At 40.9% G+C, this 16,652-nt stretch overlaps 2 protein-coding genes across 3 annotated transcripts in view; one reads left to right on the forward strand and one right to left on the reverse strand.

Moving 5' to 3' along the window:
* The window catches only part of LOC145242453 (uncharacterized), a 190,839-nt gene that overhangs the window by 106,816 nt on the left and 67,371 nt on the right, over positions 1 to 16,652 (reverse strand). The window lies entirely within an intron of this gene.
* Positions 1,373 to 1,933, forward strand: LOC145242839 (uncharacterized). Its single transcript, XM_080105958.1, has one exon. It carries the CDS (start codon positions 1,373 to 1,375, stop codon positions 1,931 to 1,933), a length of 561 nt encoding a protein of 186 aa, XP_079962084.1.

A 16,652-nucleotide genomic window follows, 5' to 3' on the forward strand; every position in this document is an offset into this window, starting at 1 on the left:
ATACTATTACCTTTGTCCAGCAAGATTCTCCCGCATCTACTATGACTGCTGCTGCGAGACAAGGGGGGACATCTATGGAAGCCACATTGGCCGCTACAAAACCACGATGCTGGTCTTGTGGCAATCTATGCCACCCAAAAGTAAGTGTCCAGTAAGGCAAGTAACTTAACATAAATGTTAAAAAATCGGACATTTTTCAAAATTGTGCCATTCAGGCAATTCCAGCAATCATTCAGCTGCAATTGTTGATGCTATCCAGTCAATATCAAATAGTAACGGCCCCACACTCTCAACCATCTTTTCTGCTGCTACTGAGTCGAGGTTTAAAGTATCCACTAACTGGATCTGAAAGGACATAAACTGAAAGCTCTAATCGACAGTGGAAGTTCTGAAAGAAGCTTTATAAGCCACAATGTTGCCAAAAGACTTAAGCTGAAGCAACACAGAAGCTCAGGATCAATTCGCATGGCTGCAGTAGCGCAGACCACAAAAATTGCAGGATATTGTGTTGTGAACTTCAGCCTTCTCCAACGCAAGTACAGGAACTTTAATTTAAATGTAATTAATGATTTGTGTACTGATGTGATCCTTGGTACTGATTTTCAAGAACAACATGAAAGTTTTGTCATCAAATATGGTGGCAGCAAACCAACATTAACATTCTGTGCCCTCACGACTATCAATGTTGAACCTCCAACCCTGTTTGCTAACTTATCCAAAAATTGCAAACTTATTGCAAGCAAATCCCGGAGATTTTCAAAGGCAGATTAACAGTTCATTGACTCAGAGACACAACGGTTACTGAAGGAGGGGATTATTGAGCCAAATCTATCCCCATGGAGGGGGGGGGCACAACCATTGGTCGTAAAAGAGGATAGTAACCATAAAAAAAGAATGGTTATTGACTATTCGCAAACAGTCAATAAATATACACTACTAGATGCATACCCCATGCCCAACATTGAATGCACTGTGAAACAACTTGCACAGTATAAATACTTCAGTACAATAGATCTGAAAAGTGCATACTGCAATGATATCGCCTTTCGTTTCAGCTGTTTTTATATGGACCTTTTCATCTCGGTATCCTGATCCAACTTTTGTATGCACTCACGCATGCGCATAGCAATCGATCAATAAAGCGGGCGCCGTTATTCATGTGCTGACAAAAGAAGAACTCTCTTCTATGCCTTCCGGAAGCGAATTACTTCCCTTACTGGAAGCGAATTATTTCCCTTTAGTTTTTATCCTATGTATGAAATGTAGAACACGTGGACTCGCTTCTCCGCATTGTTCTTAGTGAAATAAAGCTTACTTTAAGCTCACTCAGTTCTCCTGTCCTATTCATCACAATTTATTTCACTAAAGAACTATGGAGAAGTACCTGAAATCTGAACGCCTTGATTTGGAACCCACAAAGGCGGACGCAGCCGATATATGGCGACACTGGAAGAGGTCGTTTGTTATATTTATCGAGGCGGTTAGTGGTCCGCAACTGACAGACGAGTTAAAACTCAATTTATTAATCAACCTGGTGTCTCCAGCGATTTATAAACACATTTCTGGCGTTAATGACTACCAGACAGCTATGAACACCCTAGAAGAGGTTTTTGTTCAACCTAAAAACAGTATCTTCTGTCGTCATTTACTGGCAACTCGTCGTCAACAAAGAAACGAAAGCGTGGACCAGTATTTACAGTCCTTAAAAGAACTTGCTAAGGATTGTGACTTTCAGGCTGTGTCGGCGATACAAGCGAGGGATGAATACATCAGGGATGCATTCATAAACGGAATCGAGTCATCCCACATCAGACAGAGGCTCCTGGAGAACAAGAAACTCGACCTGCATACTGCGTTCGACCAGGCTCTCACGCTCGAGACAGCTCAAAAACAGTTGTCATCGTACGCTCAGTCGGACTCCTTGACTGCATAGATATCTGCAGTCGGAACGGAAGAAGACGACAACCAGTCTAGATGCGAGGAGCAACCCACAGTAGCATCACTCTCAGGACAGAAATGCTTCTTCTGTGGAAACCCAAGGCATGACCGGGCGAGGTGCACCGCCAGAAATTCTTTTTGCAAAAACTGTAAGAAGAAAGGGCATTTCGCTCGTGTCTGCAGATCACCAACGGCTGCTGCTGCTGCTGCTATAAACTACGGTGAGTCTCTTCTTGCTTCGTCAGTTCCTTCTCTTAACTTTTTGGAGAGTCTCTCTCGTTCGTCCTTATGGGGAAAAATCAAAGGTGAACCCATGAGGATACTCATCGATACTGGGAGCTCAGAAAATTTTATCCATCCTGACAAAGTTAAGGTACTCGGGTTAACGGTCCTGCCAAGTTCCGAGAAGATTTTGATGGCTAGCAGTTCTCATTCGTCCTCTACTCTCGGTCATTGTGTTGTATCTCTGGGTCTGAATGGAAGGGAGTATGATAATGTCAAGTTATCGATTATGGCCAACCTGTGCAGTAATGTAATTCTCGGACATACATTTCTGAACCAACACTCGTTGGTAGAAATACCTTTCGGAGGACCCCTCCCCCCTCTCACTGTTTGTGGGCTTACCGCCATTAAAAATGTCCCTTACCCGTCTCTCTTTACAAACTTAACCCCCAGACTGTCGCCCAATTGCGGTTAAATCCAGGAGACATACCCTACCAGATGCCAAATTTATTAAATCGGAAATAATCCGCATGCTAAAGGAAGGTATTATAGAGCCCTCTCAATCTCCATGGCGAGCCCAAACGCTCATAGTGACTCCTGAGAATCACAAGAAAAGACTTGTTGTGGATTACTCTCAAACGATAAACCGTTTCACTCTCCTAGATGCTTATCCTCTTCCTCGAATGGAGGACATGGTAAATGAGATTGCCACTTATCAAGTGTTTAGCACTCTTGATCTAACTAGTGCTTATCATCAAGTTGCAATCAAGCCGGAAGAACGAAAATACACAGCCTTCGAAGCTTCTGGATCCCTGTACCAGTTTCGGCGAATTCCGTTTGGAGTAACCAATGGAGTAGCTAGCTTCCAACGAGTAATCGACGATATCATCGAACGAGAAGACCTCCGAGGAACCTTCGCCTACATCGACAATGTTACAGTTTGTGGAGAAAATCAGGCAGATCATGATGCTAATTTAAAATGTTTTATGAAGGCTGTAGAGAAATATTGACTGACACTGAATGAAAGCAAGTGTCACTACTCTCTTGTTTCAGTAGACTTGCTCGGCTATACAAGAAGCAAAGGTTTGGTAAAACTCTGTGGATTTAGCTGAAAACTATCTGCTTTGAACTTTTCTTTTCTCTTTTGCTTTGCAGCTTAAACAGAAACTCGCTCCTGCAGTTCCTGGTAACTCTACATCCTAAGATCATCATACGGCCTCGGATTCCTCTGAGTGGCGGAGAATGTGCTGACAAAAGAAGAACTCTCTTCTATGCCTTCCGGAAGCGAATTACTTCCCTTACCGGAAGCGAATTATTTCCCTTTAGTTTTTATCCTATGTATGAAATGTAGAACACGTGGACTCGCTTCGCCGCGTTGTTCTTAGTGAAATAAAGCTTACTTTAAGCTCACTCAGTTCTGTCCTATTCATCACAATTCAGTTCCTTTCTTACAACCAAACACACGTGTTCCTGTCTTATTATTGCAGATACATGCTTAACACGGCTTGACATGGTGGTAAGTGGTATTATCAAACAACACACAATCTTATAACGTCACAGACAATAAGTAAAAAAAAAAAACGATTATTTTTAATTTCTCGCACGCTGAACAAATTTTTTTTCTTCTAATTTCTAACCTCCCACACTACACAACTTGTCTGTACCTTTTTTTCATCACACTTTTCATGGCCACAATTTCAATTTCATTACAAATCCCTAGTTTTGATTGGGGCTCGACATGTATCGCTGAATCATTCAAACTATTCCGACAACGAATGGAACTTTACTTCACCGTCAAAGCGACAAAACACGAGGATAAAGTTCCTCTAATACTTCTCGCGACCGGCAAAGAAGGTTTACGCCGGTACAACAGTTGGTCGATGTCGGATGACGATCGCAAGGATCCACAAATAATATTTGCTGCATTTTTGGAGCAGCTAGAACCGCCAACAAATCACCGCGTTTGTAGACTGGAACTCGGAAAATACCAGCAGAGACCAAATGAAACAAGACATCTTCATCAACAGATGTCGACTGCTAGCAAAGAAATGTGATTTCAGTGCCGACGAATTAAACGAACGCCTCGTCGAGTTACTAATTGCCAGCACACCTATACCCGAACTGCAAAAGGAACTGTTAAACAAAGAACACTGCCCTGCCAAAAATGATATATGCCACACAGTGGCGGCTCTAGCCTATTATTGCTTGTCGTGCCGCCCCCCCCCCTGCCCTTTGTCAACTTTAGTTCCCAATCCGTGGTCCGTGGACCCAAATAAGTAATCATAGTTGCTATTGCGTGATTCTCCATTGCATAGCACAGATTGACTAACGTACCTTGCATGGTGTTTGTTTTTGTTTTTTTGTGAACAATCAAGATACTATATAATTTGTGGTCTTGTTGATACAGTAGATAAGATATTTTTTCCCTTTCAAAAGTATAGAAGAAAAGAGATATTCATTACTATGAGTAGAAAAATATGTTTATTAGAATAAAGAAATTGATGACAATGACAACTAACCAGGTTAGCAATTAAGTCCACAAATCACCAGGTCATTTGTCTCATGGAATTATAAAATAATTAAATGATTGATTTTTTATTAGCACTTCGCAATCCCTTTTTTTTTCATTAAGGAATGGTTTACTCGTGAATTTTGAATCATAGAAATCTACAAAAAATACGGGTTCTATGTTATTTTATATTAATAGTAAGAAAAACCCTCAAACCTCGGAACCTTCGTAGAAGTCCGTAGTAGTACGTAAATAATTTTTTTCATAAAGATTCTGTATGTAACTTTTTTTTTTTTTTTGCTGCATCATTTTACAGCTAGTGTTCGTCTATAAATGCCTTTGAATAGGAGTGCCTGCAGGTCAAGCGCGTTTTTGGGAAGGTCATCTCATTTGAGCATAAACTCCAGGCGTCTTGGTTTGGCCGCAAATTTTTCTATTACCTTATTGTGCAATTCATTTCTTTGCTCTAAGTCTTTAAGCATTTCCTTCTCAATTGAAATTCGGGCTAAAGACGAAAGTCGATCCTCAGCCATAGTGCATCTTAAAAATGATCGTATTCTGTCCAAGGTTGAGAAACTTCTTTCATTTGAAACTGAAGTAGCGGGAATGGTAAGGAAAAGTTGTATCAGTCTCACAGTTTCAGACATTGCAGACAAAAAACCGAGTTCATGAAGCATCTCCAAAATAGCTTTACTTGAGGTACATTTTTTGAAATCATTGTCAGAATACAAATACCTGAGCTCACTTGTCAAGGATTTTAGGTCAAAAATACCAGGGTATTTTTTCTGCAACGCATCTATATGTTGCTTAGGGAATGTACAGGAAAAAACTTCAAACTTCTTCACATCGAGCAATTCAAAATATGAAAAGTCTCCTATGTTGGCGAATCGATCCTTTAGTGACGAAATGATGTTTTGAATTATTTCAAAATATACACTTTTGTAGTTGATTCGATTTCCCCTAGTTCTTTTTGTTGGTGGAGCGTGTGATTCGTCATATATCTCCATGTCTGTCATCGTTTGTTGGATCATATTTTCATAATGTTCATTGTCACAATTGTTTGATATTGATTGAATGAAATCATGTATTTTATCTTGAGCATATTTCACGTCGAGTTTTCTGCACTGTAAAATGTCAAATAGTTTCTCTGCTTGAGAAAAAATGACATAAAAACAGTTAATAAAAAACATGAAAGTGAAATCATTCAATTTTGACAATAAATTGTCGGTTTCACTTAGTGTTGCTTCATCCCATATTTCGCCATGATCAAGAATATCTTCGAGTGCGTTCATTATTTTTTGACGATCGTCTTTTATAGCGGATACAGTTCTTGATTTATAAAACCATCTGGTAGCACACAAAGATGGGATGCTGATTTCAAATTTTCGGAACACACTCTTCCGTTTCGTACTAGATGATGTGAATTTACTAAAGCTGTGTAAATGTGAAAAAAATATTTTAACGCCATCAACATTTTCCGTACTTTTACTCAACTAAATTAAGTTTATGGGCATAACAATGGATGAAATCGGCGTATTTAAATCCCCTCTCTCTCAATTTAATTTGCACTCCGTTCCGTTCACCTGCCATCACGGCTGCTCCATCATAAGTTTGGCAAACCAATTTTGATTTTGCATCATCGAAGGAATTTAAAGACTTCTCGATTACATCAGCTAATCTTGTGGCACTTTTGTCATCGCTCACGTCATGAAATCCAAGGAATCGTTCAATAATTTTGCATCCATTCACATACCTAACAATGATCGAAAGCTGTGCATGCATTGCACAGTCAGTTGTTTCATCAGCCTGCACTGAAATAAATGGGACACTTTGAATTTCAGCGTAAATAACATCAGCAATCACGTTATCAATTGCAGATATAATTTCATTCTGTATTGTTCTGGAAACACCTGAAAATTGTCTAGAGCCTTCTTTTGCGGAAAGTTTTGATGCAAACACACTGTCAATTTTAGAGAAACACTGCAATAATTCTCGATAATTACCTTTGTTAAGACTATCTTCCCCTTCATCGTGTCCACGCAATGGTAGTTCTTGTTTGCAAAGATATAATATTGCGTTTATCAGGTGTTTCAGATATTGTCTATTTTCTTCGACCAATTTATTGTGCCTTTCTCTTTCAAGTTTGGCCGATTCACTAATAGCAGTAACTATGTCATACATGCCAAATGTTTTTAAACGCTTATAATTGTTCAAATGAGTCATTGATTTCGAATGAATTTTGCAGTCAGCCAAAATATGCCTATAATCAGTATAGCCAGTATCAGTCCATGATTGTCCTGATTTAGGCGTGAAAAGCAAGCAAGGCCAACAATAGAGTTTTTCCTCAGATTTACTCGCACATAACCAGTCAATGTCATTAAACCATTTGGATTGGAAGGAACGAGTTCTAACCTTATTCACCAATAAAGGAGTTGGGCGCCCAACTTTGATAATTTCTCGCTTCTCAGCTACATTTCTCTGGCCAAACGATCTATTTTTCAGGTCTAACACAATATCCATTTCCATTATATCTAATTTTAAATTCAGATCATTAACAGTAAATGCAGTAAAACTTTTTTTTTTTAATGTTTTAGAGAATAATCTGCTTACCCGTGAAACACAGGAAAATTAGCCCAAGTGACATTATACGCAAAATACAGGGAACTTCCAAAAAGTAAATTCCATCTGATGAATCTTGAAACATATGATATCTTGACCAGTTGAAGTTATCCGATTAAATTTTCCCATAGAATAAAAGGTAATATTGATGAATAAAGTTGGGTTTAAATAGCTGTGAAATGATGGATGCAGCAAGAAAAGTTACATACAGGGTTTTTATGCAAAAAAATTACAAAGTATTTACGTATCACTACGGAATTCTACGAAGGTTTATTGGATTGACGGGTTTCTTAGTATTAATATAAAATGACTTAAAACCCGTATTTTTCGTAGATTTCTATGATTCAAAATTCACGAAAAAAAAAATTCCTCAAAAAAACAAATTCACTCTTATTCAAAACCTGTTCTTTATTAATCACTGATATTTATTTACAATCTGATATACACGCGTGGTTATAAATGACTTAAAACCCGTATAAATGACTTAAAACCCGTATTTTTCGTGGTTATAAATGACTTCAAACCCGTATAAATGACTTAAAACCCGTATTTTTCGTAGATTTCTATGATTCAAAATTCACGAAAAAAAAAATTCCTCAAAAAAAACAAATTCACTCTTATTCAAAACCTGTTCTTTATTAATCACTGATATTTATTTATAATCTGATATACACGCGTGGTTGTGTTTACACAGAACTATTCGTGCTACTACATATTGCAACAGTAGTAGTAATCGTTCTTCATGTGCTTATGCGTATGTGTGTAGAGATCTCTCTCTCCCCCCTCTCTCTCTCGGTCCCTCATCCTCTTCCTAAAACAGACATCAGCAGGCTCGATCGTGCTAAATATTCTAGGCACTAGAAGTGGGCTTCACTTTGCGGGTGATTACAGAAAAATCTGGATTTCTCTAACATTATGATTATTACGAGTAAAGGTTTGGCTTAGCACGAATTACGGACGTTCAACATCGTAGCCGCTGTTATGGAGTTTTCAATGAATCTGGTGGTGGCCGGACAAAGACAACCCGTTCAAAACAGCATCCTTGTATTATTCCCAGATATATTTATGAATTTTTTGCTACTTAGTTATCGAAACTTGAATAGATATGTAATTTAATTGAGATCAGACTAAGTATGTTTGCTTGAAATTAATGGATGATTTTTTAATCCATTTTGAATAACATTAACCGAATTATTGGTCGTGCCAGGCACGAGTGGCACTAGTCCCATCTCCGCCCCTGATGCCACACATGTGGCAAAACAGGTCACTGGGCTACAGTTTGCATCTCAGGGAAGCACAAAACCAAGAGACAACAAGGAAGGCCCTGGCATAACAGTCATAACCAACAACGGGAGTTTGGCAAGAAAATAAACAGCGTTGCCAAACACGACGACCAAGCCATGACTGACACAGGCACGGCAATGGAGAACCTCACCTTTAGCTCCATCACAACCAACAGCGGAAAGCCAGCAAACATGGAAGATCCACAAAATGAGGCATTTGTTGATCTAAGCATCAAGATAAAGGACAACCCAGTCACTCATACCTTCAAGCTGAAAGTAGATACAGGGGCACAAGCAAATACATTGCCTATCCGCATATTCCGCAACATGTACCCTAGCAGTATAGACGAAGCTGGAAACCCAATGCCCGGATCACTCACCTCAACACAATGTCTGTTAACAGCCTACAACAATACCAAGATAAACTGTTATGGCACCACAACTTTTAGGTACAAGTATAAAAACTCCCCATGGCTGGATACCCCAATTCTATGTGGTTGATGTACCAGGAGCAGCCATATTGGGCATGCCAACATCTGTGGCTCTTAGGCTAGTGACAATGAACTGTGCCATCTCAGCCCAACACCAACCCATCAATAGTGTAGCTGACCTAATGCACATATACCCTAAGAGATTTGACCGTATTGCTGAATTTCAGAACACCCACAAGCTTGTTGTCAACCCCAATGTACCATGCCACATAGACCCACCGAGAAGGACACCGATAGCCATGCGCAAAAAAATCAGATCAGAACTCGACAAGATGGAATCGCAAGGAGTCATTCGCCGCATTAACGAACCTACAAACTGGGTAAGCTCTCTCACTTATGTCACCAAACGTGACAACACAATTAGGGTTTGCTTAGACCCACGAGTGCTAAACAAAGCTCTCATACGGCCATACCACCAAATTCCAACAGTCGAGGAGCTCAACCACCGATTTGCAGGAGCAAAATTCTTCTCAAAGTTGGACGCTAAGTCTGGGTACTGGTCTATAAAGCTCGACCCTGAAAGTTAGCCACTAACAACTTTCCAAACAACATTTGGAAGATATTGTTTTGAACGACTGCCATTCGGTTTGTGTGTCAGTCAGGACATCTACCAACTCGAGATGGACAGAATACTCGAGAAGTGCACTGGTGCTTGTGGTATAGCTGACGATATCACCATATATGGCTCAACAGAGCAGGAACATGACGAAAACCTAAGACGTTTCATGGAGGTCGCTACCGAAGAAGGCCTTACTTTAAACTCGGAGAAGTGCAAGATCAAATGCCGTGAAATATCTTTTTTTGGAAACCTGTACACACACACCGAACTAAAACCAGACCCGGCGAAGGTACATGACCTACAGAAAATACCTGAACCACATAAGACAGAACTACAAAAATTCTTGGGTATGATGACATACCTGTCTCGTTTTGTCAAGGACTTCAGTTCCAAGACAGCAGTGTTGCGTGGCCTATTAGGCAAGGACTCTGTTTTCCAGTGGGAACCACACCATCAGGAAGCTTTCAAAAAGATAAAAAGTGAAGTATCTGAAACGTCCCTGCTCCACTATTTTGACCCTAGAAAACCGATATACATGCACTGTGATGCGAGTTTACATGGAATCGGTGCAGCTCTGCTACAACCAGATGAGGATGGCAATATATCGCCGATCACCTATGCAAGCAAGAGCCTCACACAGACAGAACAGAGATACGCATGTATAGAACGTGAGCTACTGGCCATCGTATTTGGTACACAGAGGTTCCACACATACCTCTATGGCCACCATTTCCAAGTCGTCACTGACCACAAACCCCTCACTATGATCATCAACAAACCGCTCACCTCAGCCCCGGCACGTCTGCAAAGAATGCTAATAAAACTCCAAGGATACAACTTCAGACTCACATATAACAAGGGATTTGACAACCTCTTGACTGATGGATTATCGCGCCTACCACAACTTGTAATGCGGACCCTATCGCACTTGATGTCCGGGTTGATACAGTTCGTTTTTCCACTAATTACATCGAACAGCTAAGACAGTGTACGACAGCGGATCCTCTGCTTAACCAGCTGAGAAGAGACCATCATCACGGGATGGCCAGAGACAATCAAGCAGCTGCCCACTGACATTAGAGTGTTCTGGGGCCTAAGAGATCAGCTCTCAATTGATGATGGTCTTATCCTCAAAGGATAACAAATCGTCATCCCCCAGACACTACAAAAAGACATATTAGAACAACTACATGCTGCTCATTTAGGACAAGAGAAAACAAAACTCCTTGCCAAGGACACTGTTCATTGGGTAAACATAAACAAAGACATTGAACAGTTCACGAAGTCATGCAGTATCTGTCAACAGCATCAGCCATCCCAAATGCAAGAGCCGCTAATGCAACATGACATCCCAACAAAGCCATGGGACGTAGTTGGCACAGACCTGTTTGATCACACGGAAGTCAATGGTTGATCATAGCTAACTATTACTCAAAGTATCCTATAGTCAAACGCCTACCTGATCATTCACCAAGCAGTGTCATAGTGAACATCACATGCCAAATCTTCTCAGAGTTTGGCATATCATCAAAGATAGTGAGCGATAACAGACCACACTTTTCAAGTCATCTCTACCGCGAATTCGCCAAAGAATGGGGCTTTGATCATGAGACGTCAGCTCGGAGACCACAAGGGAATGGCTTCATGGAACGTCAAATAAGGACTATCAAGAATATTCTCAAGAAAGTCAAACAGTCGGGAACAACTCCTGAGATCGCACTGCTGCACTGGCGCTGCACCCCGATTTCAAGTGTCATACCAAGCCCTGCACAACTACTCATGGGTAGACGAATCCAATCTCCACTGATCACCAAAATCAGAAATGACAACCATGATCAGGATCAGATATACAGCGCATTCCAACAACGCCAGCAGAACCAAAAGGGGTATTTTGACCGACATGCACTTAAGGAGGATCTACCACCCCTACACCATGATCAACGGGTAAGGGTACAGAATCCTGTGTCTGGAAGCTGGGACACAGCGATTGTAGTATCCCAGGTAGATGGTCACCGCTCCTATCTCCTGGAGAATGTCAATGGGCATGTGCTGTGAAGAAACCGACAACACATAAGAAGTATTCCAGTGACGCCTACCCCACAAATGTCGCAAGACCTCCCCAACACAGCTCCACAAAAATGTGCGACGTCTGTGGATCCACTTGTGTGTGCATACCCAAACATACCAAATGACACTCAAAAACGTACCCGTAGTGGTAGGATGGTACGACCACCATCAAAAATGAACTTGTGATGAACAAACACTCATAACCTCCCAGCAAGCATCTCATGGGACAGAATAATCCCCTGCTTCGCTGCAGCTGTTCAGGCAGTCTACCCTGAACCAGTCTCTCCATTTTCTTTGTTTTGTTTTACATGCATAAGTCATCGTTGTTTTCAGAGAAAGGGAGATGTAATGATATCGCCTTTCGTTTCAGCTATTTTGATATGGGCACTTTCATCTCGGTTTCCTGATCCAACTTTTGTATGCACTCACGCATGCGCATAGCAATCGATCAATATAGCGGGTGCCATTATTCAGTTCCTTTCTTACAACCAAACACACGTGTTCCTGTCTTATTATTACACATACATGCTTAACACAGCATGACACATACCACCAAATCCCCTTATATCCCAATGACAGGCCTTATACTGCTTTCCAGTCTGGGGGTCAACTGTACCAGTTTACTAGGATGCCTTTTGGACTGATTAATAGGACTGCTTGTTTCTAAAGGAAAACGAATTCATTGGAAAACATCGTTTGCAGGAAACTTATGTACATGTTGACAATTTGATCATCTGTGGCACTACCTTGGAAAAACACAAAGTCAATCTTCAGCATTTCCAGAGGGCTGCCACACTGGATAACTGGACCTACAATGAGGAGAAGTGCAAATTCTCTAGCCAAACAATTGATCATTTAGGATATAGGATATTTGAGCGAACCATCAAGCCCGACCCAAAACGTCTACGCATACTTGTAGAATTACCAAAATACAAAGTCGTTGGAACGTGTAATTGGAATGTATGCAAAATGGAAAAGTAGGTTTTCGGACAAAATTAAAAATCTGAAATCCACAAAAATCTTTCCGTTATCAGGCAAGGCTTTAACATCCTTCCAGACACTGAAACCTGACCTGATGCAATTAGCGACGATCTAATGTTTCTCGTGGAAACCAATGCATCCCACAACTCTATATCCGCTGTACTTAGTCAAGACAATCGACCAGTTGCCTTTCACTCAAGATCTTTACAACGCATCAATAGAGAAAGAGGCTCTTGCAATAGTTGATGCTGTCGAGAAATGGAGGCACTTCTTAATTGGTAGGCACTTCAATCTAAAAACAGACCAAAAATCTGTCCGATTCATGTTTGATACACAAAATCATGGCAAAATAAAAAATGAAAAAATATTGCACTGGAGAATTAATCTTGCATCTTTCCAGTACCGAGAGGGAAAGAGAATGTGGCAGCAGACTCTCACGCGAACAAGTTATGCTACACTTACAGACAACAAACTGTTAGCATTACACAAATCCCTATGTCACCCAGGTGTAACCAGAATGACACACTTTATTCGAAGTAGAAACTTGCCATACTCAGTTGAAGAAACCTGCGCAGTGACAGCTAATTGCCAAACATGCAACATTATCAAACCGAATTTCCAGAAACCACCTAACTTATATCTAGTCAAAGCAACTCAGCCATTAGATCGCCTAAGCATTGACTTTAAAGGACCACTACCTTCTTCATCTCAGAACAAATATTTACTAACCATTGTAGATGAATTTTCCAGGTTTACTTATGCCTGCCCAAACATGGAAGCCAAAACTGTCAACAGCTGCCTATCCAATTTATTCTCTATCTTTGGTATGCCAGCGTACACATACAGCAACAGAGGATCTTCATTCCTTTCCCTAGAAACAAGAACTTTCTTACACAATCATGGAGTTGTCACAAGTAGAACAACCCCATATAATCCGGAAGGCAATGGTCAAGTGGAAAGGTACAATGGTATTATCTGGCAGTCAATCCTTCTAGTTTTAAAAACTAAAGGTCTTCCAGAGTCACGCTGGGAAGAAGTTCTGGCTGAAGCTTTGCATGCTAGTCATTCATTACTGTGTATATCAACCAATGCTACACCATATGAACGACTATTCAAATTTAACAGATGCTCAACCACTGGGATCACCTTACCTGCTTGGCTAAGTCACCCTGAAAAGTACTGATGAAACGGTATTCCAGGAACAACAAACACGAACCACTAGTCAATGAGGTCGAACTGATAGAAGCAAATCCACAATATGCCCACATTAGAAAATTAGATGGTAGTGAGGCAAGTGTCTCACTTAAGCATCTAGCCCCCAAGGGTAGAGGACATAATGAATCATCACAAGAGAATATTCCCAGGGATGTACCTACATCAACCAAGCCCGGAAGTCTACTCCCTAGAGACAATGATCAGGAAATACACATTACTGTGGATTTGCCAACACCAGTTCAGCCAGGAAGTCAGTCCTCCAAGGAGAATCATGCACTACCTCCTACAAGAACTGTGAAAAAACACACAACTAGCCCACAAATCCTGCATCGTTCCATTAGAGTCATAAACTCCCTAATCGATTAGCCCTGTAAAGACACTAATTCATTTGTTTAGCAATTTTAATGACATCACATTACACCTTACTTCTTTTCGATGTGGCAATGACTGTGATAATATAATAATCACTTGAGAGTAGTCTGCCCCTTTCTAAGAAATTTTCTCCCTTTGTTTGATATACTGAGTCGCCATCTTGTATATGTATCGTGTTCTTCTAATCGAATAAAACCTAAATCTCCTAAAGGTATTCTTTATTCTTGTAATTCGCCACACTGATGTAAACAGACTCACTACTATCCAAAAAAATAATATTGTGGAGATGATGTTGAGACAGGTGGCAAATTACTGCCCCAGCATATCGCGCAGTGCCATTGTTAGAAACTCAACATAATTAACAAATGTTTGGCAAACCATAAGATAACATTATGGCTTTCAGTCTAGTGGTTCTCACTTCCTGGACTCTGATTCAATTAGGCTTGAACCGGATGAATGCTCAGAAGTGTTATTTCAGAGACTTGCAACCTTCATTGACGACTCTCTACTACACACTGATACCAATATATGCCATCATGACAGTGTTCCCACAGAAGACGAAGAAGTCACCCCTACATTAGAGAATCTAATAGTCCTCAATTGGTTGCTCCTACTTCATCCAGCCCTCCCTAAATTAGTCAAGCAATATTATGGGACAGAGTTGAGATCACGTACATTAGCATCAATCAAGCCAGAGATCTCTCTGCCACTGGATTCTCTACTTGAGGAGTTTGGAAATGAGGCATCTGTGAACCGGACATTTTCTACTCCACTTTGACATTCTAGGAAGTCTCAACCGAAGAAGACTTGTCCACTGTGTAGTCAGGCTAGAGACCCAACACAAACCATTTTTTGGTTGAATGCATCTACCTTCCTGAATCGGACCGTAGATATATGACTAAGGCTCGTCAGATCTTTCACATCTTCGACGATGAGGAACCCGATTGTCCAAAGACCTTAAGCAATGTACACATAAATAATGAAAATATGACAACCTCTCGACGAGTGAAAACCGAACAATCCCCCTACATCAACATTGTGATAGTATGAACAGTTACCTCCCCTTAGCGAACTCTCTAAGGAACAGAGTTTTAAATATAGAACCACTTCTGTTTAGGCCGGTTTTTCAGAAGAATAAAAAATGGAGCTCATATCATGACTCCTTTAACTGCATCTCAGGTGTTGTCGTCCTTCCTTCCATAAAAACGATAATATTTCATGGTGGCAGTGATGGTTATCTTTGCGATGCCCTGCTGAACAGATAAATGTGTTAAAAACATACGAGACAGCCCACCCCACCACAACGGCCAAACAAACCCATGATGCAACGAACTGCAAAAGTGCGCTATGTCGAAACAGAAGTGCCCAGCAGTGACGAAAGTATTTATGTTCTGGGGTCTCTGTCAGACCGCAAACAGTACCACGCAGACATTTGTCTATCCATCCCAGGAGACAGTGCAAAGACCACGTGTAGATTCCAAATTGACACAGGAGCAAGCTGCAGCACCTTGGCCCTTGCTGACTATAAACATCTCAAAAAAACACCACTACAGCCTTCTCACACAAGGTTAAGGCTGTACGACAATTCCATACTGCAACCTTTGGGCTCAGTAATACTTCATTGTGAGATAAATGGCATAAGAAAAAAAGTCAACTTTCAAGTGGTGGACGGCAACTCACCTTCACTACTTTCCGGACAGGCTAGCTCAGCTCTGAGGCTGATAGCTTTTAATAACAAAATGTGTGCAACAACTGAGTGAAGTAAAGGAGACAAGGACAATTACTAAAGAAGATATCCTCAGAAAATATGAAGACGTTTTCTCTGGCCTGGGGAAACTACCAGGCGAATACAAAATCGAAATCAACCAAAACGTCAAGCCTATACAAAATAATCCCTGCAGGGTTCCTCTGCCACTGAAAACAGAATTAGAAAGAAAACTCAATGAATTGGTTGATCAAGGAGTAATAGCCTGGTTCACAGAACCAACCCCATGGATCAACAACCTGGTTGTCGTCCGAAAGCCAAACAAACTGCAGATATGCATTGATCCATACCACCTAAACAAGGCGATCGGGCGCAACCATTACCCAACACTGACTGTTGAGGAAATTGCAACTAAAAGGAAGAAGGCCAGATTGTTTTTTGTTGTTGATGCTGAAGATGGCTTTCTTCAGGTTGATTTAGATGAATCATCTTCCTACTTGACAACCTGCTGGACCCCATTTGGCAGAATACCATCGTATGCCATTCGGAATCAGCTCAGCCCCCGAAGAATGGCAGCGACGACTCGACCACTGCTTTGAAGGACTTGAAAATACCCAAGTTATCGCAGATGACACCATAATCTACGGGTCTGGTGACAGTGATGCGGAAGCGGACAAAAGTCACGATGCTG

Source organism: Euprymna scolopes, chromosome 21 (assembly GCF_053919585.1).
Source record: "Euprymna scolopes isolate OS-2025 chromosome 21, ASM5391958v1, whole genome shotgun sequence".
In the NCBI taxonomy this organism is placed as follows: Eukaryota; Metazoa; Mollusca; class Cephalopoda; order Sepiida; family Sepiolidae; genus Euprymna; species Euprymna scolopes.

Excerpts from the sequence above, each read along its gene's own strand:
- LOC145242839 (XM_080105958.1), top strand. The coding sequence starts at position 1,373 with ATGGAGAAGTACCTGAAATCTGAACGCCTTGATTTGGAACCCACAAAG.